Source organism: Pyrgilauda ruficollis, unplaced genomic scaffold (genome assembly GCF_017590135.1).
Source record: "Pyrgilauda ruficollis isolate IOZ18807 unplaced genomic scaffold, ASM1759013v1 scaffold127, whole genome shotgun sequence".
Lineage (NCBI taxonomy): Eukaryota > Metazoa > Chordata > Aves > Passeriformes > Passeridae > Pyrgilauda > Pyrgilauda ruficollis.
Window position 1 is genome coordinate 598,451 of NW_024511099.1, and position 22,384 is coordinate 620,834.

The following is a 22,384-nucleotide window of genomic DNA, read 5'->3' on the forward strand; positions in this document are numbered from 1 at the left end:
CGGCCCCCGATGCGCGGGGATGCGGGGGTGGGACGGGGCCGGGCTGTGAGGCTGGTGCCCCCAGGAGCGCCCGTCCTGTCCGCGGCGCGATGCGGGCGGTGCTGTCCCGCCGGTGCCGGTGCCGGTACCGGCTTCTGCTGCCCTGAATGCCGGCGCCCGCTCCCCTCGGTGCCCCTTCTCCTGGTGCCGGTCCCCCCACCCCGCTGCCTGTCCCTCTTGTCCGGTGCCGGCTCCCCGCTCCCGGCGGCGGTCCCGGTGCCGATCCCCCCCGCCCGGTGGCCGTGCCGGCTCCTGCTCCCCCCGGCGCCGGCGGGCGGGGCGGGGCGGGGCCGCCGTGATGCAATTTCCGCGAAGTCCGGCCCCGGTTTGAATGCAGGGAGGCCCGAGAAGCGAAACTGCTGCCGGCGGCGAGTCCCCGGGTCCTCGCGGGTCCCCCCACCGCGGCGGCGGCGGCGGCGGTGAGAGCGGCGGAGGGCGCTCCGGGGGTGGGGGAGCTCCGGGGATGCGCGGTCAGCGGAGCGCCCTGGGGGGCTGCAGGACCGAGGGTGCCCCCGGTAGCCCCGCAGAGAGCCGTGGGGTGCTGCAGGGCGAGCGGGATGCTGCAGGGCGTGCGGGGAGCGCATCCCGCTCAGCCCCCGCCCCGGCTCGCAGCGTCCCTGCCTGGGCTGGATGCGTTCGGCAGAGGAGGGTCACAGCCAGGGTGCAGATTTTGAGGTGCAAAACCCTGTTTGGAGGGTGGGGAGAACCGCGGGGGTGCACAGTGCTGCCTTTGGTGAGCGATCCCCGACAGTGATATTCTAACCCTGCTGCCGCCTCGGAACTCCGGGAATGGCATCTGGGAGCTCCCGGTGAACTTCTTACAGTTGGATAAAAGCAACTGCAGCATCCGGGGGTCCACGTGTCTCGGGGCTCTGCACACACTGGAGGGTCTGTGCCTGCACACACACTCGGGCAGTGGTGTCGCGGCGGTCCCTGCTGCAGCCCGGCTGGTAGTGCCGGCTCTTGGGTGGGATGTGGGGAGGGCTGTCTGGTTGAAAAAGGCTGGGAAAGGGGGGCGCCAATAACTTCGGAGGCTGTTTTTGCACTGGAGAGAGATTCCAGAGGGGTGCGGTTTCGGTGCAGCCAGGAGAACTGCGGGTGGTGGGGCGGCACTGGCCGGCATCTGCCAGGCAGCTCCTCTTCCACCGTTCCCAAACCCTCCCGACCAGCCCGGCCGCACTGATCGCTGGTGGGGTGCTGGAGATGCTGGGAAGCTCTTGCACTGTTGCTCTGACTGCTGCTTGTAGCTGTAGAAAAACTTCCAAGGGCCAGTGCTGGGCTAGGTCGGGTAAGTGGGGTGTGGGGCTGCAGCCCCCCAAGGCACATGGTCCCCTGTCCCCATCCCACTCCCAGCACTGATCCACGTCACTTGCTGTGATCGAGGGGCACTTGGCTTACTCCAGCGTAGCGCGTTGCCCAACGTTCTGTCAATAATTAACGAAGGCAGGAGCTCAGAGAAGGGCCACCTTCCTCCTGGTGGGACAGGATGGCTGTGGAGCATCGGGGTGCAGGGGCACGATGAGCACTTCTCTACCACAGCCGTGCTTCCCCTGGCCATCTCCAGGGAAGTGTGATTATCTCTGGCCACAGCGCTGCCCTGCAAGGCGCCTGCCAGGGACGATGCTTGGACACAGCGTGGCCTGGCCCTGACCCAAAGCGTTTTCCTGAGTGCAGAGGAAATTCCATCAGCGAGGCCATGGTGTGCTCTGTTTGGGTTTGGTTTGTGGCAAGGCTGGACCAGAGCTGGGCAGAGCGTGTGTGGGGCTGTGTTGGTGCCTGGGAGAGAGGCAGAACTCGCTCAGATGGGGCTGGGGGTACAATAAATCAGCCTCTGTCTGTCATGGTGCCTTGTCACCCATCGGCAGGATGTAAGTGGCTTTAAATGCCAGGCTGAGCTTTTCAGGATCAGTGTGAAAAAGGTTGTTTTTTCTTGAAATATACAAAATTCAGCTTGTAAATCATGGTCTGTGGCTTGCTGGTAAATACTGCTCCCCTTCTGCTCTTACCTTCCCTGAAGCATTTGGATTTTGCCCTGTTGACATCAGTTTTATTCCCAGTGGGACAGCTGTCTTGGGGCACACCTCCACAAGCTTCCTCGTGCCTTGCATCTTCCCTCCACCCGAGCGTGGATTGCAAAAGTTCCCTTCTTTTTTTTTGGTTTTTTTTTTTTTTTTTTTTTTTTTTTTTTTTTTTTTTTTTTCCCTCTCCTAGTATGAGTGCTGTAGAGAGAGAAAAGCTTTAATTTGGCGTCAGCACTAGTGCTGTGCAGAGACTTCGAGCAGGGTTTGCACTTCCTCTTCCCTCCCACCTCCAGACCCAGAGCATGTTCTGGCAGTTTGCTCAAAATCAAACGCCTTCTTAAAAAAATAAACAGCAGGGAAATTGACCCCTTTAAAGGTGGAATATTCCCTCTTATCTTTTTTGCAGCTGGGATGCCCTGCCTAGGCATGAATTCCAGTGGCACCCTGGCTGTCCTGCTCGGGATTTATGGGCAGTTCTTAAGAGTTTAGCCGGGCGGGCCGGTACGGCGGTGCTGCGGGACCGCGTCTCCCGTGAGCTCCGCGGCCGTGGACGAGCCCGGACCGGCAAGTTCGGCTCCCTGGGCACGGAGCCGAGTGCCAGCGATCGGGTTTCTTCCTCTCCCGTGTGTGTAGCTGAGTTCACTGGAGTTTTCACAGATGTCACACAAACCCCGAGCGCCTTTCCCAGGAGGGCTCGGCCGGAGGCGGAGATTTCCAGAGGAAGGAAGGTGGAACTGCTAAGGGAGGGATACCAAAGTGTTCCCGAAACTGCCGAACTCTGTTCCACTGGGAACGTGCTGCCCTCGACAGCTTCAAAGGAGCTGAAAGGCTGAGCGTGACCCGTGTCCCGCTGCGGGCGTTCCCGGGAGCAGCCCGGCCCTCCGTGTGCCCCTGCCCCGTGCGAGGTCCCGGGGCAAGCTGAACCTGCGAGGGACACTCCCTCTGCCCCGGGGTCCCGCTTAGCTCCAGTCCGTCCCTGATCTCCCGGGGAAAGCCGAGTGGGAATGCTCCCTTGGAGCAAACGGCCTCCCCAGGAGGGATTTTGGCCCCCACAAGGTGCAGGGTTTTTCCCTCCCGCAGCCCAGCCCTGGGAGCAGGCTGTGTCTCGGTTCCCAGTGTCTGGGGGTTTTTCTGGTGCTCACAGCCTGGAGCAGTCTGACAGGAGCAGTTCCAGGGGGTCTGCAGCCCCCACCAGCACTGTGATGCCTTTGCTGGGAATCAGAGGAGCATCCCTTGATGCCCTTGGGTGTGAGACAGATTGTTCCACTCTCCCTTCTCTCTTCACAGGTGCTTGTTTTCAAATTTTCCCAAATTATTTCGTTTTGGTGCAAAGCATTTTATCTGCATCAATCAGCAATCAGGCAGCACCAGAACCTCAGCTGTGTCTCAAAGTTTTCTTTTTTTTTTGTAGTAGAACCAGAACAAACAAGAGCTCCTGACCCCTGGACTACAGAAAGTTTTATTCCAATGGCTGTGACCTTGTTACAGCCGGAGGATAGGAATACCCTGGCTGTCTGCTGGCCCCAGCCAGCTCGGGGTCACTGCTCTTCTTTCACTGCCAGCCTGCACTGAGTGCTTCAAGTAAAGGTTTGGAAGTGAGGGCGCAGAGTGAATCTGGGTGATTTAGCTCTGGATGCAGAGCTCGTGGCATGGCACAGCGGTGTGGCACAGTGACCCCAATCAAGCCAGCGCTGGCGTGGGAGTCTGCCACGGAATCCCACAGCTTCCCAAAACGGAAACCTGCAGCTCTGCCCAGTGCCAGGCTTGCTGCCAGGCCTTGAGAGATAAGCTGAGCGGGTGTTTATCCACCGAGCACGTGTCTGACCTGATGCACACACAGCAGTAGGATTAGATGGCTCCTTCATGGCTCAGCAGCAGGTGGATGCTGTGACACTGGGATGGGAGGTGAGGAGCTCTCTAAGGGTATGCTGGGAAAGTGGATGATGCTCCAACCACTTCCAGCTCAGTGTTTGTTGTCTGGAGCTCCAGCTGGAGCAGCAGCCTCAGCACTCCTTGCCCACTTTGTCCAGCACCGTTTATCCAGAAAAGAGCAAAGGATACTTAAATAAAAATGCAGAAGCAATGCAAGATTTTCCTTCCTGCTCCATTGTCCACTGGACCTCAGCTGTAAATCCTGCTCTTCCCTGGCATTGCCAGAGAGCCAGTCTGTGGTGGATGCTGGCCAGAAGCCCAAGTTGGGTGCTCAGCATGAGGCTGGTGGCTTTTCTTGGCAGCACACCCTGCCCAGAAATGTGCCCCGGCATGTTCCATTCACCCTGACCACGTGGCCCAGCCACCAAACCCTGCAGCATCATTCCCAGGGCTGCTCCTGGCCTCTGGTTACCCAGGAAACTGATGGCAAATGCCAGAGCTGGTGGCTGGAAAGGGCAGTGAGCCATGAGTTGCCTTCCCCGCCGCTAGGGCCGAGCTCTCCCACCTGGATGTTTACCGAGCTGTCAGCTGGAGAGATGCCTGTTCCAGCATGCCCATCTCCCAGCCTTTCATGCTGCAGCCCAGGAGCAAAAAGGGTGGTTGCTACATTACTTAATTCCAATTAATCTTTTGTGCTACGGGGCGGATGGGCTGAGTGGCTGGAGCTGGGTTCCTCCCACTTGGCGTGGGGCTGCCTGGCCAAGTCGGGGAAGAAAACAGGACAAAGAAAGTTGGCAGGAGGGACCCAAGGTGGGGCAGGTGCTGGCAGCAGAAAGAGGTAGTTGGATCGTGTGTCCATGGTCTGGAGATCAGTGGCTGCTGTGGGGACCGTGCTGGGCCCTCTGGAGCGGTTACTGCTTTGGATGGTAAATGCTGATGGTCTGTAGGGGCATCAGGGACCAGGCTGAGCCCTGCTGGGAACCAGCACCACTCAGCAGCCTGGTCCCTGAGCAAAACCCTCCCCTGGGACCCAGGCTGGTGGGGGAACAGAGCTGGGGGAGAGGGTCTGAGGCCAAGGCTGCCTGGGTGAGGTTCCTGGCTGTGCCAGTGCCTCTGTGTGCACCCGCCAGGGATTGTCTGATGTTTCCTGCTAAGTCACTTACTCCTTGTTCCTTTGTCAGGCTTCATGAGCTCGCACCGATGACTGGCAGGTATGCAGTGAGCTAGGACAAGGCCACTCGCTCCATGGCACCTCCTCCCCACGGCATCACCTTCTAAGATCTTCCTGCCATTAATTTAGCCCCGCTGAAGCTGCTGCCAAAGATGCCAACAGCCAACGGCCCAAAGGTGCCACTGGGCAGCCTCCAGCAGCAGCTGGAGCTGCTTCTGGTCTGCTCCAAGTGCAGTGTGAAGGAGAACGAGATCACCTACCACCCTCAGGAGGTGGAGCACAAGTGCATGTATGAGATCCTGCTGGCGCGCTGCCGCAGCCGCCGGAACAAGGCATGGAGGAAGGTGTCCCGGCGGCCGGGCTTCCCCAACCCGGCGCGCTACGCTGTCTGCAGGTACTACGTGATGGGGCTGGGCTGCAGCAGGCACAAGAACCAGTGCACCTTTGCCTGGAGCGTGGAGGAGGCCATGGTGTGGAACTTTGAGAGGGAACACCAGCTGGAGCGGCGCTGGCTGAAGGCAGCGGTGCTGCAGGCGCAGCTGGGGGGCCACCCCGCTGCCGCCCCCCACCTCACTGCCGGAGCTGCCGGCGAGATCACCAGCGAGTTCGGGGGGTACTTCCAGGAGATCTGCAAGCATTGCTTCTTTGGCTGCCCCCAGCGCATCACAGTGGGCGGCTGCGGGCGGCTCTGTGAGTCCCACCGCTCCTGGGACCCGCTCCTGGTGCACGCGGTGCTGGACAGCCAGAAGAAGCAGCAGTACACGGCCATCCGGCCCTGCCCCGAGTTCATCGAGACCCTGGCCTACTGCCGGTTTGTGTCCCGGGACCGGCCCTGCCGGCACGGCCCGCAGCGCTGCCAGTACGCCCACAGCGACGTGGAGATGGCCGTCTGGAAGGCCGAGAGGGAGCACGGATTGCTGCGCTCCGACCTGCTGCCATCCATGGGTAACGGCGGCACCAAGGGCAAGCCAGCAGCGCCTGCGCCCGTGTACTTCTACTGCCATGTCTGCCTGGTGACCTGCAGCTCGCAGGAGAGCTTTGAGAACCACTGCTCCTCCATCGAGCACGTGCAGATGCTCTCGGCCGACAGCTCCATGCAGTGGGTCCACCGCGCACCACCGCTCGGGCTGACCAAGTTCTCACTGTGCAGCAGGTAAGGCATCCAACAGGGAAGAGGGCAGGGGCAGCAGGGAGCTGCCGGCTCCCTGAGGATCCCCATGCCACCAGGCACGGGTGGCACCTGGAACACCTCTCTCCTGACAGAGCGGAGGTGTGTGAAATGGGGAACAGCTGCACCAAGGCTCATTCCAAAGAGGAGCTGCAGGAGTGGATTCAGAGGGTGAAGGTTTCTGTGAAGAAAAAGAAGCAAGCCCTGAAGGATGGGCTCTTGTCCTACCAGGACCGGCTCCTTGCTGAGTATCGGATGTGCTCCAACGAGGTGTTAATTGTGAGTGGTGGGCACAGGGTGGGAGCGCTTTGGTCCAGCACATCACAGGAATCCTCTGGTGTGAGAGCTTGGGTATGGAGCCCACTGCTCACCTTGCTAATGGGGATGCAAAAAGGGATGTGGCATCCTCCTTCCTTCATCTCTTTGGAGACAGCAACCTGAGAGCCTGCTCGGGGTACCTGAGCTATGCCATGGGTCCTCTTGCTTCCCAGGGCTGCTGCCTGGAGCAGCAGTGGGTGAGGATGGAATATGAGGATGTACTCTTGATCCCTCTTGGGAGGATGTAGCGTAAAGGCAAGGATGAAGATGGCACTGTGAAGGGCTTTGAGGTGTGTCCCTGGGATGCTGCCTTCAGTCCCTCCTCTCTCATGACTCCCCACAGATGGCTGAGCACATCGAGGGTGTCCAAGTTGTGTGTGAGCAGCCTCTGCATGTGCAGCTGGAGGACAGGAAGAAGAAATACCAATGGCGGTTCAAGGTCCACTCCCAGGTAAGCTCAGTCCTTTGGAGGGTTTTGTTTCATTGGGTTTTTTTTTAGTTATTATTTCTGCAAGGGGCAGAAGAATGGGGATTTGGGATGTATAAATGAGGACATGTGCTGGGTACACAGGAGCGGCTCAGGTAGTGCCTGCACTGGGGCTGTGTGCAGGGCATGCAGCCACTGTGTCTCCTGTCTTGTGCCATGGTCCTGGGCAGACCTGGCTGGTCTCAACACCTCCCCTGTGTCATCTCAAATGACAACATTCAGCTGCTTTCCTGACCAGGATTTTGTGGATGTTGTGAGCAAGAGCCTGTCTTCTCCATAGCAGATTTTCCATTTACTGCACACTGGTTGATATTAAACTGAAACCTGAGGTTCTCTGAGACCTTAGAGTAATTGCTGTGTGATTGCATGAGGAATAAGCTGTGGTGAGATTGACACAGAGTTTGGTTCCTCTAGCAGCTTTTTCTAGGAAATGCTTCTGGAGCACCTCACCAGCTGCTGGGCTCTTCCCGTGGGCTGCCCTCACTGTGTCTCTGTCTTCTCCTCAATGGCAGATGCAGCTGCAGCATGTGGCCCTGCTGAAGCGGGACCCTGGAGTCAACTTCTACTTCTCGGGGAATGGCCTTTCCCGGGGCCTGCAGTACATTTGTGGGGACCACGTGGCCACCGTGTCCTCCTCGCCCCGCACCGTGCTGGTGGAGGTCAGCATGGAGTGCTGCATCCTGGGCATCTTCGAGCAGTGGGTGGTCTTCGACTTCGGCAAGCGCCCCGTCCTCATGCAGAGGATCAAGGTGAAGGTGGGCCGGCGGGAGACGCCCCAGCACGTGCCCAGCACCAGGGAGAGCGGCCGCCCCGTCAACTTCGTGCGCTGGGATCGGGGCAACCGCGTCATCGTTCCCAGCGTGCCAAGGACTGAAGAAGATGTGGCTCTGCTGGCAAAGTACAAACCGCCTGCTCTGGCGCTGGATTACCAAAGTGAGAGTGGTGCAGTTGTTCCCATCACCCGGCTCAACTATCGGGAGAGGATGCACAGCTTCCTCTTCCGTGAGGAAGAAGCTGAGCAGGCTCTGATTGCCAAGTAAGTGCCAGGTGTGACACTCCTTTTGGAGTTCTCCTTCACTGGGGACCACAGGCCTGTTGCTAACCCTTGGGGCCATGCCTGCTCCTGGGGTCTTCTTTCATTCTAGGTTGGTTCTTGTGGTGCCTTCCCAGAAAACTGGAAACGTGCCAAGAAGGATGGCTTGCTGGGTCTCATCCTGTGGCCATGGATTAGCTAGAGCATGGTTTCTGTCTGTGTGTGCTTGGGGGGCTGACAGACCCTCTCTGGGTGTAGGTGGCACTCCTCTCTCCATGGAGGAGGGCTCAGCAACTGACAGATCCTTTCTCTGCTCTTCATTTGGGTGTTTCCTCCTTTCAGACTCAACCTGCGTGTGCTCATCTCGCTGACCCCCATGCTGCAGAGCCTCTCCATGGGGGCGAAGTTTGCTCTCTCTGGGGAGCTGTTTGCTGAAGTGCCTACCCCTTACAACCTCTCACCAGACACGGACGAGGGGTACCTGCTGAGCAGGTCTGTGCCCACTGCCTTCCTGGCCCTGGACCCACCTGTGGACAATCGGGTTTATGAAGTTTTTGTGGAACATAAAGCCACCACGGAGAAGACCATCTGGCTACAGATACCAAGCAGATGCTGCTTGGAGCTGAACTTCAAGGCAAACACCTCCCACAAGGTGGAGATCCAGTTCCAAATAGACCAGCTGCTGTTCCGGCAGTGGCACCAGGCTGTGGACCGCCTGTTTGATGAGAAGCTGGTCCTGCCAGATGTTGCCAGTTGCTCCATCCCCTACTCTCTTGGGTCGCCACAGAGAGGGAACAGCAAGCAGAAACAAGCCATCTCCTTCATCACGGGCCAGCCGACCACCAGCCGGCAGGTCCCGCCTCTGCTCATCTATGGGCCTTTCGGCACAGGGAAGACATTCACCTTGGCCATGGCCACCTTGGAGATCCTCAGGCAGCCCAACACACGGGTGCTGATCTGCACTCACACAAACAGGTTAGCAGGGAAGAGGCAATGAGAACTGCCTCAAGTTCTGTGGCAAGAATAAATAGATTAAAAGGGTCTTCCTTAGGGAGTGCTTAGTCAGCAGTGCAGGCATAGCCCCCTCAGCTGGAATGCTGGCCAAGCTGGTGCATTGCTCACTGGGGGGGTGAACGGGAGTCAGGGTGCATGAGACAAAGTCAAGGTGCCCTTTTCTCAGTGTGCACTTCAATTGCTCGTTTAAATAAATTAGTTTTTGTCAAATTTGTCTTAAACTGCTCTACTTCCTGCTAGGAGGAAGCCTGGCATGGGTGGAAGTCTTTGTGGAAGAGGCAACTCAGACTTATAGAATCCCTGAATGGTTTGGGTTGGAAAGAACATTACAGCTTGTCTTGCTCCTAGCACTTCCCCTAGATCAGGTTGCTCCAAGCCCTGTCCATCCTGACCTTGAGCACTTAACATATTCCTGCCTCATCATAAAACAGGAATGTGGCTGGAGAGACCGTTTTCTCCAGCCTTTACTGTGTACTGCAAGAAGTAGAAAGCTGCTGCCTGACCATGCTGGGATAATGTTGTGCTCTAGTTGCCCTTGAAGGCTGTTTGGCTCTGTGTACATGCCAATCTATTGACTTTTCCAGGGAGAGTTGGGGGAAGAGAAAATGCAGATCTGGTCTGAATGCCACTGGATCTGCCTTCAAAGAAAGCAGGCCAAGACTGTTAAAATTAGAGCAGTTACACTGAAAAGAGTGTCCACATCTGATCCTGCAGGCTGTTACTGCCTCAGTTTTTAATGCATAATAGATGTGACTGCTAATCTTAGCCTGTTCCAGGCTGTTTGCTCGCACGGAAGCTTTTCCTGTAGGTCTTGTCTCACCAAGGGATGGGGAAGCTTTGCTATCAGAGAGCTCCTTGTCCCTTGGCCCTGCACAGCATCAGGGCCACAGGTTTTGTTGGGCACATCACATTTTTCCCTAAGTGTGTCAAGAGATGTCGTAGTCTCAAATACCAATTCCTATTTTAAATCATGCTGTTGAAAGAGGCTGGGAATTGGTGGCTGCGTAGGCACTGGTTCCTTTGTGCAGTTGTGAATGTCTGCTGTGACAAGTGTGGTGTCATCAGAGCCAGGAGAGAAACTGGATGTGTGTTGCAGAACGATGAGAGAGAACTTTGTGTCACAGAATTTAAGAACAGCACCAACGATTCCTTTTCCCTTTTGTTCCCCTCCAGCGCTGCTGACATTTACATCCGAGAGTATTTTCATAACTATGTGACCACGGGCCATCCATGGGCTGTTCCCCTGCGGATCGTCTCCACCGACCGGTCCGTCAACGTGATGGACCCCATCACCCGCATGTACTGCTGCCTCTCGCCAGACCAGCGCTCCTTCCGCCACCCCACGCAGGCCGAGATCGACAAGCACCACATCATTATCACCACCTCCATGCTCTCCAAGAACCTGAAGGTGGAGCGTGGCTACTTCACCCACATCATGATCGACGAGGCCGCGCAGATGCTGGAGTGCGAAGCTTTGGTTCCGCTCTCCTACGCCAATTTTGAGACGCGCATTGTCCTGGCTGGGGACCACATGCAGATAACCCCAAAGCTGTTCTGTGTTGGGGGTGGGCAATCTGCTGATCACACCCTCTTGAACCGGCTCTTTCAGTTCTACCAGAAGGAGAGCCATGAGGTGGCCAAGAAGAGCAGGATCATCTTCAATGAGAATTACCGTTCCACCGCCGGCATTATTGAGTTCATCTCCAAGCACTTCTACATCGGCAATGGCAATGCTATCCAAGCCAGTGGGAACATCCCACCCCACCCCGAAACTTACCCCCTCGTGTTCTGCCATGTGTCTGGTGTGGCTGAAAGGGATATCTCCATGATTTCTTGGCAAAACGTCTCCGAGATAATACAAGTGATTGAGAAAGTGAAGGAGATCTATCAGAGGTGGCCAGATGAGTGGGGGGTCCGGGATCTGAAGAAGATCTGTGTGGTCTCTCATGGGACACAGGTACCTGGAGGAACCCTGCATTCCAACTGAGGGGGCTATGCCTGCACTGCTGACTAAGCACTCCCTAAGGAAGACCCTTTTAATCTATTTATTACTATTTGTGCTAGTAAAAATAGGAAATCTGGGGTCTCATGTGCCTTCAGTGTTTTTTTGAGGCACTCTCCATTTAAGTGGAGTGTCCTGGGTGGTTGGAGCAGAGGTCGTGGGATGGCTTAGTTAAACACTTCTATCAGCATCTTCTAGGGAGGTTAATTACAGGGCAGTGGGAGCTGTGGCTGAAGCCAGCCCAGATGTGTGGCTGTTTTCAAGTAGTTTGAGGAACGTGCACCAGGTGATGAGGGAAATGTTTGGTGGGTGACATTTCTGAGCTGAGATCAGTTGTGCCTCTTTCTTACCAGGTTTCTACAACAAGACAAGAGCTGAGGAAAAAGCAGCTACAAGATGTGGTGGTGGAAAACTACGAAAATTTGCCAGGTTTGTGTCTTGTGTAACAGTCCCTCATGCCTGGCTGTATTTTGGGGTCTTCTGTGTGAGAGTCATACACATCTTTTGAAGTCATGCTGGTGGACATGAGGGTCCCTAGCAACTACAGCCATGGGGTAACAGGCAGGGGGAAGAGACACTTGGGCATCAGCAGAGGAGTTTCCAACGTCTTTACATTTTCCTCCTTGTTAAAATGAAAAATATTGGCTATTGTTGTGGAAAAATACCTCTCTGGGAGGTGCTGCCAGGCAGAGCTCCCCTGCCCTCTCAGTGTCTCTGCCACCACCGCAGTCCCGATTAGGAGGGAGTGCCTGGAACTCCTCTGGCTGATTTCCATACCCTTCTGGTTGGTAGAGCTTTGATTTTGTCTTTTCCTGAGTGAATAAGATTTCACACTGAATTAAATTTGTGCCCAGCTGTCAACTCATTTCAAATACGTGGACTTTGCTTTGTAGGAGGGTAGAAACCCTGTAAGTGCCATGCCAGAGACTTGAGTATGTGTGAATCATGTGATGCCCTAAGTACCAGAGAGGGAGGCTAGTGACAGAAGGGAATTGAAACTAGGATGGGTACCAATCACAGAACAGCTCACTAGAGAAGGAGTCTCCTGCTCTGGATGACAAGAGAGGGATAAGGCTGGTTTTGTCCTCAAGGACTTAATTTATGACTCATCTGTGTTTTCATTATTTTTTTTATTGTGCAGCTGGGACTCCTTGGGGTGAGAGTGACTGACCCCAAGGGGTGTTTGTGATCTCCACACCCTGTCTTTGCAGCCTCTTCCCAGCTCTGGCATCACTAGGGTGCCTCTTGTTGGTTGTTAGTTGTTTTGTGATTCGCAGAGCTCTTCCTGAGTGGAGAGGGATCCTTGCAAATGATCACTGCTCTTGTTCCTGCAAGACCCTCAATTCCTCAGGGAATTTGATATTCACAGCAAACTCTACCTATGTTTGCAAGGAGGGGCTGCTGGTGGCACTGGGCATGCTGGGCTACTCCATGGGTGCTTGTGGCTGCACTGGTGCAGTGCTCTGCCTTATCCCACCTCCAAGCTGTCCTTCCCTCCCTGGTGTGTGAGTGGTGGTGCCTTGTGATGTCCATCCTGGTTCATGCACAGAGGGTCTCACGATCCCCGAGAGCTGCTTTACTCATGTCAGGTGACCCCCATGTTTCAGCCAAGCGGGGTGACATCAGTCCATGGCTGTGTGACACAGTGTAGACAGGTGGCAGCCAGGCCTGGTCTTCCCTGCTGGGTTCTTGTGAGTGACTTTTCCCTTGTCCCCTCTGGTGCAGGGCGTGAGTTTCGGGTCATAATCATCAGCACGGTCCACACCAGCGAGAGCCTGCGCGTCTCAGCCTCCCACCACCTCGAGTTCTTCAACGAGGCCCGAGTGCTCAACACCATCATGACCCGGGCTCAGTCACTGGTGGTTGTGGTGGGGGACGCCGTGGCCTTGTGCTCCCATGGCCAGTGCAGCAAGGTCTGGAAACGGTTCATCCAGCAGTGCATCGACAAGGGGAGCATTTTCCCGGAGAGCCTGACAATGGCTCAGATCAAACAGGCTGCGTGTGACAAGGAGAGCTGGAGCAGGAGCGTGGAGGGGGACGAGGAGGACAGCGACACAGACTCCTCGAGCTCTGAGGGTGAGAGCATGAATCCAGATGATCCCATCCTCCAGGAGCTCTTAGACGAGAGCAAGAACTTGCTGGTGACAGTATCTGATGAAGGGCTGCTGAATGTGAAGGCCGAGGCTTCAAACCAGTGGAAAGACAAGTGGGAGTATGTCAGCTTCTCTTCTCAGATGATGCAGCAGTACCTGCATATGCACCCCCAAATGTACAAGAGGTGTGAGCTGATCAAGGAGGCATTTGACAGAGCTTCTGCCTTCACCCTCAATGACTCCCCTGCCATGAACATCCAGATCAAAGGCAGAGTTAACTGTGGGACAGCCTTCACTGGGGACGAGGTGCTAGTGGAAATCCTGCAGAACAGCACAGGTGACAGCAGCAGCCACCGCCCACAGGGGAGGGTGGTGGGCATCCTGAAGCGCGCTGAGAGAGAACGGACCTTCATCTGCATGATGGATGAGTTTGATCCCCGTGTGATGATACCCATCGATCCCACTGTCACGAAAATATTCGTCCCAGGGCTGAAGGAGAAGCCCAATGTCATCCCCATCCGCAAGCTTGTCAATGGGAAGTACAGAGTGGTCAGCTGTGAGAAGATCAGCCAGGAGACAAGGAGGTGCCAGTTCTTCTGTGTCCAGGTCATCTCCTGGAGGGAAGGGTTTTACTACCCTTTGGGGGTAATAACAGAGATCCTGCAGGCAGCACTGACTTTGGAAGAAGGCTTAAAGATCCTCGCCTTGGAGTATGGTTTGGAGAACAAATACCCAGCTGCTGTCACCAGAGAGTCAGCCAAATACACCTCCAACAGCAACATAAACCTCACCAAGGAAACTCGGAAGGACTGTCGGAATTACATGACCTTCACAATTGACCCCCAAGGTGCCAGGGATTTGGACGATGCCATCAGCGTTAGGGATCTTGGGCGTCACTATGAGATTGGGATCCACATTGCAGATGTGGCTGGCATAATTCCCAAAGGCAGTGCCTTGGACCTGGAAGCGAAGAAGCGGGGTGTCACCTTCTATGCTCCCAAGCAGGAGCCTCTGTGCATGTTCCCACCCAAAATCAGCCAAGATGTCTGCAGCCTCCTGCCACAGAAGGATCGACGGGTGATCTCCTTGTTTGTCACCGTAGAGAAGAAGACTGATCAGATGTTAAAGGGAATCTTCACCGTCTCCGTGATCCGCTCGGACAGACAGCTGTCCTACGAAGAGGCAGAGCTCTGCATTAAGAGCGGCTACAGGGGAGCAGCGAAGGACCTTCGTTTTGATACCCTGGAGGACTGCATCGCTGTGGCTTATCACTTCTCCAGGATCCATCGGAAGTTTCGGCTACAGGAGGACTGTTTCTATGACCGGCTGGATGAGGAAAGTTCCCCAGGTAACAGGGGGTCCCATCAGATGATAGAGGAGTTAATGATCATGTTCAATAGTTTTGTGGCCGAGTTCCTCACCAACCAGGAGGTGACCAGAAATGTCACTCCTCTCCGGTGTCAGTGTGAGCCAAGTCTTCAACAGCTGTCACACATGAAAAACAAGTACAGCCACATCATTCCTTTGTCCATTCATCTCTTGCATCACCTGGGAGAAATACCTCCTGGCCAAGACTGCCCTAAAAATGTGGAGTTCAGTCTTCTGGGCCCCATCTGGGAGCACCTGCAGTCAGCTGCTAATGCCCGTGACTTCCAGAAGATGCTCGACCTCGTAGTCACTGATGACATCCACCCAAAGCTGGCCCCTGTGGCCCTGGAGTTCAGGAGACTGCTCAGCCGCTCCTACTTCTGTCGCTCCAACTCCACTGTGCAGTCAAAGGCAGGCCATTACTCCCTGCACGTTGACTCCTACACCTGGGCCTCCTCTCCCATCCGCCGCTACGTGGACGTCGTGGTGCAGCGGCACCTTCACTCTGTGCTCCACAAGAAGCCCCTCATCTATTCCACGGACGACATTGAGTTTCTCTGCCATGACTTCAACAGGAAGAATAGCCAGGCAATGACGTATGAGAAGAGAGCCCACTCCCTGCAGATGGCCAGCCAGCTGAAGGACCAAGTCCTGCAGAAGATTGCCTTTGTGGTGGATATCGAAGAGATGAGCAGGTTTTTTAAAGCCCTGTTTCCCCTGAACATGGAGAGTCTTCCAGATCCACAGAGAATTAGCTACAGGTCCCTTCAGCTGATAGAGCAGCCTGTGTTCATCCAGCAGCGGAACAGCATCAGGCTGACCTGGAAGAGGAGGATGTACTCTGCAGAGACAAAGGAGCAGAGCCTGCGGGAAGGACCCCTCTGCGACAAGAGTGTCACCCTCTTACGCACCCAGACGTGGCAGGAGGTGCTGACAGCCATCAGGAACGAGGAGTTTGACAGGGCTGCATCCCTCCTGCGGCAGAGCAAGGAGCTGTACCACCGGCACATAGGCTGGGTGCGGAAGAGCTCCTGCTCCCACTACATGGAGCTGTCCCTGGAGCTGAGCGCCGGTGACGCGCTGTGGTTCCAGCTCACCACCGACGTCAGCCGCGGCTTCCTGGTGCCCTTCGTGCAGCTGTGGTGTGTGACACCGGGGTTTGAGGTCTGCCTGCAGCACATGGAGAAGCCAATCGACTGCTTCTCGGCCTACGCCACGCTGCAGTCCAAGTCCAAGTACAAGAACACGACGGAGTTCAACAAGGTGTGGGTGCCCATGAGTGCCATGGAGTCTGCGTCCTGTGCCGTGGCTGAGAATGACTCAATTGTCCTCCATGATATTAAAATAAAGTGGGCAAAGCAAAGGACAAGCAAAGGACAGCTGCAAGGGAGCTTTGTGCTGAACAAGAAGTGGTTGGAGGACTGCTCCATTGAAGTGGACTTCTTCCATTGTTATCTGTGCATTCGTTTAGGTGGGCTGAAGCTTCCCAAGAGCCCTCAAAATGATGAGGAATGCCTTAGCCATGGCCTCCAGAACCTGTCTTTGCTTGACAATGGCAAATCAGAGAACAAACTTGTGGTTGATCCCGATACTTACACCTGGGTGGCTCATGGGGTCACAGAGGAGTTCAACGATGACGAGAAGTCAGACAGGTCTGGTCATCAGACTATGAATTTTTACATCCACTATATGTCTATGGAGACCATCCCTGTGGAGATCTCACAGGATTCTGCGAGGTTTACGGTGGAGCTCATTCCAAAGATGCTGCCAGACATGTAAGTGGGCTCAGCAGTGTGCTCTGGTTAACTGGCTTCCCACAGGACCCCTCTGCTGCACCCCAGGGGCTTTCCTCACTGCTGTGGCTGATCCCCTGAAAAACCTGCTCTTATCCCTGCTCTGAGCAGCCCAACTGTTGGGCTGTGGGTCTTTGGGGGTGTGGCAGCACACCTCAGCTCTGTTTTCCAGAGAGTCTCATGCTCTTCTGGTTGTCCCTGAGAACGGGGAGATAGGGGAAGGTGGTGAAATTTCCCTGAGCACCTGCTTCTTATATTACTGGCTTGCTGCAATATGTGTTGTAAAAGGTCAAGTGGAGCCCTAGAGTGGGATTTGCTTAGTGGGAGAGTTTTCCAAATCATTCCCCTTTGTTGTTGCTGCAAAGAAAGTTCTGCTCTTTTAGGAATTTAGGAATTTTAGGAAACATTGGAAGCTAATCCAGTAAAAGCGCGTGGGCCGTAACAAAACAGACTTGGGACAGGAGTTGTGCTCAAGTTCTGCTCTTTTTAAATCAGAGCCCTTCTAGTTTGCCCTTCCTCATACACAGCATAGGCTGCTATGCACCCCCAGTGCTGTAGCATTCTCAGGGCAGAATGTGCTTCCTTTTGCATCGTGAATTTTAGGAAACATTGGAAGCTAATCCAGTAAAAGCGCGTGGGCCGTAACAAAACAGACTTGGGACAGGAGTTGTGCTCCTTGCTCTCAACAGCTTTGCAGGCTCTGCTCTTCAGTCAGTTGAGAAATAGTCCCAGATGCAGAAGACCAGAATATGTATACGTTATTTGTGGTTTAAGTTCTTTATGGAAGGAGTTAATGCAACAACAAAGCAGAAAGGAAGAATAAGTAAGGCAGTTAAGCAAAGCTGTATTACAACTTTTGCTATTTTTTTGCTACATTCCATTCATTCCTATTTTTCCTTATCTGTCAGACGGAAAGAAAAAGCACTTTGGAAGCTCAAGTATGCCTCTGACCTTGCTAAAAGTATCGCCCTTGGCCACGAACCTCCTCAAAAATGTAAGTGCTAATATTAACCTTTCTTACCTTGTGGCTACTTACTTCTGGCCAGGCAGGTGCCCTGGCAGTTTCACAGGGGTGATAGGGGTGATGCTGCTATGTAATTTGGGATGCCCTGCTGGTGGCTGGCACGGCTGAGATTGTCATCCCCAGGACTCACAGAGATGGTTCATGGGCTGAGTATCTTGGCATGGGACAGGGATTATTTCTAGGTGGTCTTGTAATGGACCACCATCACTAGATACCTGCTGCACCCTCTTACTGGATCACTTCTGTGCTGCCCTCAGTAACCTTCTTTAAATTTGTTTTCTTGGCTCTTTGCTGTAACAGTCATGACGTCCAGAATCCTGCAGCAAAAATCCTTTGATATCCCTGGCAGCAACTGGAAACTTAACAAGAGTCAGAACCAGGCTGTTCTGGATGCTCTAAAAGAATCCTTCATGCTCATCCAAGGCCCACCAGGTAAGAGGGGACAGCAGAATACACCTGCTGTGGTGTGAATGGCAAGTGAGAGGTGATCTGCTGCTTTCCATTGGACCCTTGGTGAGCCAGGAGAAGGGAGCATGGGTTGGCATCACCCACAGCTGTGCAAGGCAGTCCCCTCCATTCTTGATTTTATTTTGTGACTGATCAGCTGGGTGCTGATCCAGAGCACGAGTGTTGTGGTTAAAATGTTCTCAGCAAATTCCTTTTTTTTTCTAGGCACAGGGAAGACTGTTGTTGGAACTCACATTGTCTACTGGTTCCATAAACTGAATGAGGAGAGTGTTGAGAAGGACAAAACACCATGCTTGGAAGATGAAAAGGACAAGAAGAGAAAGTGCATCTTGTACTGTGGCCCATCCAACAAATCTGTTGATGTTGTTGCTGGTAACTATCATCTTCTAAGCTCCTGAAGTGGCTTGTACTGGTGGGAGGGAGAACACGTGGTGTGGAGGGGCTGAAAGTGGGGCTGGTCCTTACAGAAACCCTGCGCTGCAGGGCGAGGACCAGTGGAGGTGGGATGATGAGAGAGGGACAGGGAGAGACAGGCCTGAGCACCACCAGTGCCTGGTGCTGTCTGAGCACACCTGCCCTCCTTCTCCAGAGATGCTGCTGAAGATGAAGAAGCTGAAACCACTGAGGGTTTATGGGGAGGCCATTGAGACGATGGAATTCCCATACCCGGGGAGCAACCGGAACATCTCCCGTAAATCCCTACGGGATGCAAAGCCAAAACGTGAGCTCAGGTAGGACAGCATGGCCCTGCAGGCTCCTAGGGTGCTGGGGAGAGGTGGCTTCTGCATCAATGAACAAACCACAGCAAATAGTTTCATTCCACCACTGCAGAGCAGCATTATTAACCTGCTTTCTAATTAATTCGTAATGAATTTTTTCAAGTGAATGTGTACACTCCAATGTGGCACCTAGTCAGGAAAACCAGGTTGTTGAAAAGTCTCTAGATGTTTTCATCTCCTTCTGGAACATCCCTGAACATTTCTGACTTTGTTCCTGCTTGCAGCTGCTAAAGGGAAGCAGTTGTATTTTATGTCCTTGAGGTTGAATTATTTGGTCTACAAAGATGGGAAGGTTTGGCTGTGAGTTTTTTAGCTAATGGGGTTTCTCCATGTAGGCAGGTGGTGTGGTCTGCTTCACTGTAGAAGAAATTACTCAGGTCTCAGTGTTGAGGAAAAATATTTATATATTGACTCTTTATTCAGTGAAATAATCCTGCATCATCGCATCCGGCGGGCACCCAGCCCCTTCTGGCAGAGGATCTGTCACTTTGACGCTCGGGTGAGGAACGGAGAGGAGATCACAGAAGCAGAAACAAAGGAGTGAGTAGGAAGAGACCCTGGGGAGAGATGGCTGACTTTGGCTGTGTGCCACCTCTGAGGCACAGATTAATAAACTGTGTGTTCAGAATAATGATAAAAGGTGATGAGCTCGAGGTTACAGGTACAGCACAGAGCCTCAGAATAATTTTTGCACTGGTGCTGTTGTCCATCTGGACCAAAATTCCAGTTCTGCCTGTGTGACCCTTGAATGCTTCACCTGGACCCCCTGCCCTGTTGAGTTCAGGACAAAGTACATTTCCTACAGTATCTATCCAAAGCCCTTTTCTGGGAACACCAGCTCATCCTGGGGAGGGAGGTGAAGCCATAATCATTTGGGAAAGCACAGCCTCTGCCTGATTCCCACGTGAGGAATGTGGAGGTGTTTCCCTTATGTATAACTGGTGTTTTCTGCATCAACACTAGGTACAAAGGTTGGTTGACACAAGGTCGTTCGTATCAGCTGGCGTGTCACGATGTCATCCTGTGCACCTGCTCTGTCTCGTCTGCCAGCGCCCTGGAGAGCCTCAATGTCAAGCAGATAATCATCGATGAGTGTGCCATGTCCACAGAGCCCGAGACCCTCATCCCCTTGGTCTGTCACCGCCGTGCTGAGAAGGTATGTCCCTGCCAAAGACGTGTCTCTGGGACAGCTGCTCAGGGCTCTCAAATCTTCTCCATCCCTGATCACATTGCTCTTAAGAGACCTGTTAGAGTTTTAAGGTTTGTGCTTCTTAATGGGGTGGGTATCGCTGCCACCAAAAAAATATTCTGGCCCAGGTACAAAGTATTAACACGACAAGAAGCATAGACACAGTTGTAGCTGTTCAACCTGGAGAAGGGTCCAGGGACACCTTAGAACCCCTTACAGTGCCTAAAGGGGCTCCAAGAGCAATGGAGTGGGACCTTGGACAAGGGCATGGAGTGACAGGACAAGGAGGAGTGGCTTCACTCTGACAGAGGGCAGAATTAGATTGGATATTAGGAAAAAATTGTTCCCTGTGAGGATGGTGAGGCTCTGGCACAGGTTGCCCAGAGAAGCTGTGGCTACCCCATCCTTGTAAATATTCAAGACCAGGTTGGACAGGACTTGGGGCAACCTGGGATAGTGGAAGGTGTCCCTGCCCATGGCAGGGGGTTGGAACAAGATGAGCTTTAAGGTTCCTTCCAACCCAAACTATTCTGTGACTCTAGAATTCTATGGTTCTTTGTGTTCCTCCCATCAGATGGAAACGTTATCTAGGACAGGATCTTTATGTCATGTCCAATGTGGTCTTTGGCTGAGGGTGCTGTAAGTGTAACATAAATAAGTAGCACCAAATATCTGTGTGCAAACAGCCTTTCAAAGAGCTGATGGCCTTTGCAGTGCCTCCACCTTGCAGCTGAGGTGTCTGCTCTTCCTTCCAGGTTGTTTTGCTGGGGGATCACAAACAGCTGCGGCCGGTGGTTAACAATGATGTCTGCAAGACTCTTGGCATGGAGACGTCTCTCTTTGAGCGCTACCAGGAGCAGGCATGGATGCTGGACACACAGTACCGCATGGTGAGGCCCTCCAGTGGATTGGCTTCTCTCCCTCACAGAAAATCTAGGCTTGCCTTAAGCATCAGCTAGTCTCCATTAGTGCTTCCCCTTCCTACACACAGGATTATATCTAGGAATATGCCAGTGCCAGCTCCAGCAGAATGGCATTGTGCTGAAGCCTGCCCAGAAAGATGCTGCAGGCTGAGAAGTTCATTGGGTTTTGTTCACCTCAGTTTCCCTCCTTTTCTCTGCCAGCACAAGAGCATTTGCGAGTTCCCATCGCAGGAGTTCTATGAAAGGCGCCTGAGAACATGTCCTCAGCTTGCTCGGAAACCCAGTGTGCTCCACCACAGAGATAACAACTGCTGCCCCATCATCTTCGGGCACGTGGAAGGGAAGGAGCACTCCCTCATGATTTCTACTGAGGAAGGAAACGAGAACTCCAAAGCCAACATGGAGGAAGTGGCCCAGGCGGTGAGCAGGGGCCTGGGGAATTGCTGGGGATGCAGAAGGGAGGGTGTTGTGCCGGAATTGTGGAGGGATGATAAAGATATAAAGATCAGCAGTGTCTGCCTGGTGCCTCCCGGGTCTGGAGCACACCAGGACGCCCCTGGGCAGAGGCAGGTGCCGGGCAACGTGACTGCAAGGCAGGTGCCATGGGTGGCCTGGGGAGGGGTGCTGGGGGCTGTTCCTCCGGCCCCGCTCGCAGGTGAGCAGGACGCTGGTCTCTCCAGGTGAGGATAGCCAAGCAGCTGACACTAGATGGCACCCTCCGGCTGGACAGCATCGCCATCCTGAGCCCCTACAGCGCCCAGGTGTCCGAGATCAACAAGAGCCTACAGAGGGAGGGCATCCGCGGGGTGACCGTCTGCACCATCATGAAGAGTCAAGGTGAGCGGACAGGAGCGGGAGGGTTGGGTCTGTCCCCTCCTGCCTTCCTGAGGAGCTGCTCACAGATACAATCTTCGAGCAAACCCTACCCCAGGGTCATTGCAGCCATGGAAGACCAGATTTCTGGGTGATTTGTGATTATAGTAAATCCTTTGAAAGCCTCTGGAGTGCTTGGGCAGGGTGAGGCTGCTGAAGGCAGGAAGGTGAAGGATCTCTAGTAGAAGATTTCTAGTGAAAGGTTCCCTGCTCATGTCAGGGAAGTTGGAACACAGAATGTCCATTCCTAACAAAACTATTCTGTGATTCTATGCTTCTGTATCTGAGAAGGGTGTTAGAGAACTGCCAGAACACATTTGTTCTCTTTGGAAAGCAATGACCAGGAGTCCAAAGGCCTCCAAAGCTGGAGAAACCCAGAGGGTGGCAGTAGAGAAATGAGTGTCTTGTGGGGTAGAGAAATGGCCAGATGCTTCTTTCTAAGAAAATCTGGTTTGTTTCCACTTTCTAGGAAGTGAATGGAAATACGTGATCCTGTCAACTGTACGCTCCTGTCCCCGGTCTGAGATTGATAGGAAGCCCACAAAGAGCTGGCAGAAGAAATACCTGGGGTTTATTACCGACCCAAACCAGGTCAATGTTGCCATCACACGAGCTCAGGAAGGACTCTGCATCATAGGTTGGTATCCTTGGACCATGCACAAGCCTTCAGGGGACTAGGATTCCTGGATAAAGGGATGGAGATTCAAACTAGTACAACCAGTGATCATGCTTTATTCTTCTGCCCTTTA

General features: G+C 54.0%; 1 protein-coding gene across 5 annotated transcripts in view; it reads left to right on the forward strand.

Annotated features, from left to right (window-relative positions):
- HELZ2 (helicase with zinc finger 2) overlaps positions 1-22,384 on the forward strand; it is a 28,360-nt gene that overhangs the window by 4,151 nt on the left and 1,825 nt on the right. For 2 of the 5 annotated variants that reach the window (XM_041458244.1, XM_041458245.1), the window contains exons 2-19: positions 5,114-6,256; positions 6,367-6,550; positions 6,933-7,040; positions 7,589-8,112; positions 8,452-9,084; positions 10,297-11,080; positions 11,479-11,554; positions 12,851-16,361; positions 17,288-17,373; positions 17,704-17,835; positions 18,076-18,243; positions 18,461-18,602; positions 19,074-19,190; positions 19,614-19,806; positions 20,595-20,729; positions 20,964-21,182; positions 21,443-21,599; positions 22,105-22,272. In XM_041458244.1, coding sequence (XP_041314178.1) covers positions 5,256-6,256; positions 6,367-6,550; positions 6,933-7,040; positions 7,589-8,112; positions 8,452-9,084; positions 10,297-11,080; positions 11,479-11,554; positions 12,851-16,361; positions 17,288-17,373; positions 17,704-17,835; positions 18,076-18,243; positions 18,461-18,602; positions 19,074-19,190; positions 19,614-19,806; positions 20,595-20,729; positions 20,964-21,182; positions 21,443-21,599; positions 22,105-22,272 — 8,338 coding nt within the window. In that variant the 5' untranslated portion in view covers positions 5,114-5,255. Of the gene's footprint in view, positions 1-382; positions 459-5,113; positions 6,257-6,366; positions 6,551-6,932; positions 7,041-7,588; positions 8,113-8,451; positions 9,085-10,296; positions 11,081-11,478; positions 11,555-12,850; positions 16,362-17,287; positions 17,374-17,703; positions 17,836-18,075; positions 18,244-18,354; positions 18,410-18,460; positions 18,603-19,073; positions 19,191-19,613; positions 19,807-20,594; positions 20,730-20,963; positions 21,183-21,442; positions 21,600-22,104; positions 22,273-22,384 lie in introns of those variants that run through there. The other 3 variants (XM_041458243.1, XM_041458246.1, XM_041458247.1) reach the window with 3 other exon arrangements.